This window comes from Scophthalmus maximus, chromosome 9 (genome assembly GCF_022379125.1).
Source record: "Scophthalmus maximus strain ysfricsl-2021 chromosome 9, ASM2237912v1, whole genome shotgun sequence".
Classification (NCBI taxonomy): domain Eukaryota; kingdom Metazoa; phylum Chordata; class Actinopteri; order Pleuronectiformes; family Scophthalmidae; genus Scophthalmus; species Scophthalmus maximus.
Genome location: NC_061523.1, coordinates 25640001 through 25642500, shown reverse-complemented (window position 1 = coordinate 25642500; position 2500 = coordinate 25640001). Strand labels below are relative to the sequence as shown.

The 2500-nt window shown below is 42.0% G+C and overlaps 1 protein-coding gene across 1 annotated transcript in view; it reads right to left on the bottom strand.

The window, feature by feature from the left end:
• Positions 1-2500, bottom strand: part of pcdh12 (protocadherin 12) — a 16480-nt gene that overhangs the window by 5436 nt on the left and 8544 nt on the right. The window contains exon 3 of the mRNA XM_035649705.2: positions 988-1139. Within this exon, the coding sequence (XP_035505598.1) occupies positions 988-1139 (152 nt within the window). The remainder of the gene's footprint in view (positions 1-987; positions 1140-2500) is intronic.

Below are 2500 nucleotides of genomic sequence, written 5' to 3'. Positions count from 1 at the left end.
AAGCTATCGTAGTAATATCAATATAACGGGCTAATAATGTTTAAGTAACACTAACATGCTAGTAGATAGATTTAGGGGGAATTTTCCAGCATTAAAACACAATTTGAAGACAAAGTTGTGGCATCAACAGACGAGTGGACCGTGTGGGTGGATGTGGATGTAAAACCTGCGGCCGTGTTATTTCCTGTTTTCTACCTTTTTGTCAGTGTGTGTCCATTGTTAGCGACCAGTGTGTATATACATTCTGCTGGGGAACAAAAGGTCAGACGTCCTTAAGACTCCGTTTCCCCGGCAGGTCGCCGCTGAACTCAGGGACACCAAGTTTAAAATGTGTCTCTTACTTTGTACGTAGAAAGACAAATACGGCAGAGTAAAACTTACTTTTGTAGTTCTAAAAAAGAAAATACCAGTGCTTAGGTTATGTGATGTATTCACAGTTTTGACCTCTAATGGTTTAATGTCGTCCGACGGGATTATTACTTTCATATGTGATGTTTCAAATACATGTGACAGTTATGTAACGTACAATCGTATTTACAACCAGCAATAATTCATGTGTATGTCGCCGTCTTGTGACTCTTTTGTTGTATGAATACAGAACATATGGAAGTACAGTATGTGTTTGCCAATGCACTGTTGTGTTACGCATTGTATTATTAATGCTAATCATTTAGCTTCGTGCAGCACCGTTGCCCAAGACAATAAAGTTTCTTGTTTTTTGATTTTTTAAAATAAGTTTAGGCCTATTAGTGGGTGTGTTTCCAATACCGACTGCGTGACAGCTTAGTCGCCGATGCGCCGTTAACCTCTCATGGTGAAATACACTCTGCAAGTTTTATTGACCATTTTCAATAAGTCCTTTTTATGATATGTAGTTTTAATCTGGGAGGAGCTGCCGTGTTTGCCAGTTCAACTTGTAGTGAAACGTATGCTCACAAATATTAGCAGAACGTCTGTGTGTGTGTGTGTGTGTGTGTGTGTGTGTACCAGGGTTGTTGAGCAGGTTGTTGAGCCCCTCCTCCAGCTGGGGGTCTATGGGTGAGTCTCTCCCCGGTTCCCAGTCCACGTCTCCGGCTTCGCTTTCGCCGTGTCCACTGTCTTTGGTGCTCTGCCAGTCGGAACAGTCCTGACCTCCATATCTGCACAGAGCGCGTACACACACAAACACACACACACACACACACACACACACACACACACACACACACACACACACACACACACACACACACACACAACTGTCAGATAACATCCAGAATGTCACAAAAGATAGAGAGGATTCATAATTTCTAAAACTCAATGAATCCAGTCAGAAAGTCCAGTCGCCGTGTTTCCCCCGAATCAAACTTCTGATGTTGGTTTCAAAAAGTCACTGGATTCTCAAAATAAAACTCCACCACAGATCAACAACACTGAAGATTTAGCAAATTAGGAAAAGGCGATTTGTCTTACAGTGTGATTTACAGCCTGTAAAATACTCCACATCCTCTCGACACCTTTGGTTCGGAAAATAATACAATTTACAGAAAACAGAAATGAACAATTCGATTCACAAATAATACCTCAAATAAATAAAGGTCAGGTAAAGCAGTTTGAGGCCTGTCTCAGATTTTCATTCTTTTCTTTCACAGAGCAAGAAGAAGGAAAAAAGCCTGAATCCTGATAAGAGCCAGACGGAGCTGCAGCGTTCACGTGAAGACACGGAGCCAGAGGATCGGGCAAGGAGATAAACAGGATCAGATTCCTGAGTGACAAATGCAGTGATAACCACAGACGACCGCTCACACACACAAACACACACACACACACACACACACACACACACCTTTTGAACCAGTACAGTAACAGAGTGTGTGTGTGTGTGTGTGTGTGTGTGTGTGTGTGTGTGTGTGTGTGTGTGTGTGTGTGTGTGTGTGTTTGTGTGGGCAGGTTCAGACAGGAAGTCAGATAAAAGGTGAGTTCGTCACTCGGTAGCAAACACACAAACTTTTATTCTGGACATGAAGATTTAGATCTTATCTGTCTTTTCTGTGTATGTGTGTGTGTGTGTGTGTGTGTGTGTGTGTGTGTCAGTGTGTGTGAAACTTTCTTTATCACGTTATTACATGAAAAGTTTATTGATGTTCATTTCATTTTATAACCAGATTTTTTTTTTTAAATTTTAACATAATATTTTCACATAATAACCAGGTATTTTCATATTTTTTCATTCTGTTGATCAGGCCTTTGGCACAGTTTGTCTTCCCTCACAAAGTCTGTGTGTGTGTGTGTGTGTGTGTGTGTGTGTGTGTGTGTGTGTGTGTGTGCACTAATGTTGAAACAGTGCCAGCGTGAAACTGTGCGTGTATCAAGGTAATGTCAGATCTAATCTCGTCACCACGGCGACACTGAGTTACCTGCTTCCTGTGAATCAGTCAGACAGAGTCCAACAGACACACACACACACACACACACACACACACACACACACACACACAGCACTTTGGGGGTTGTGCGACAC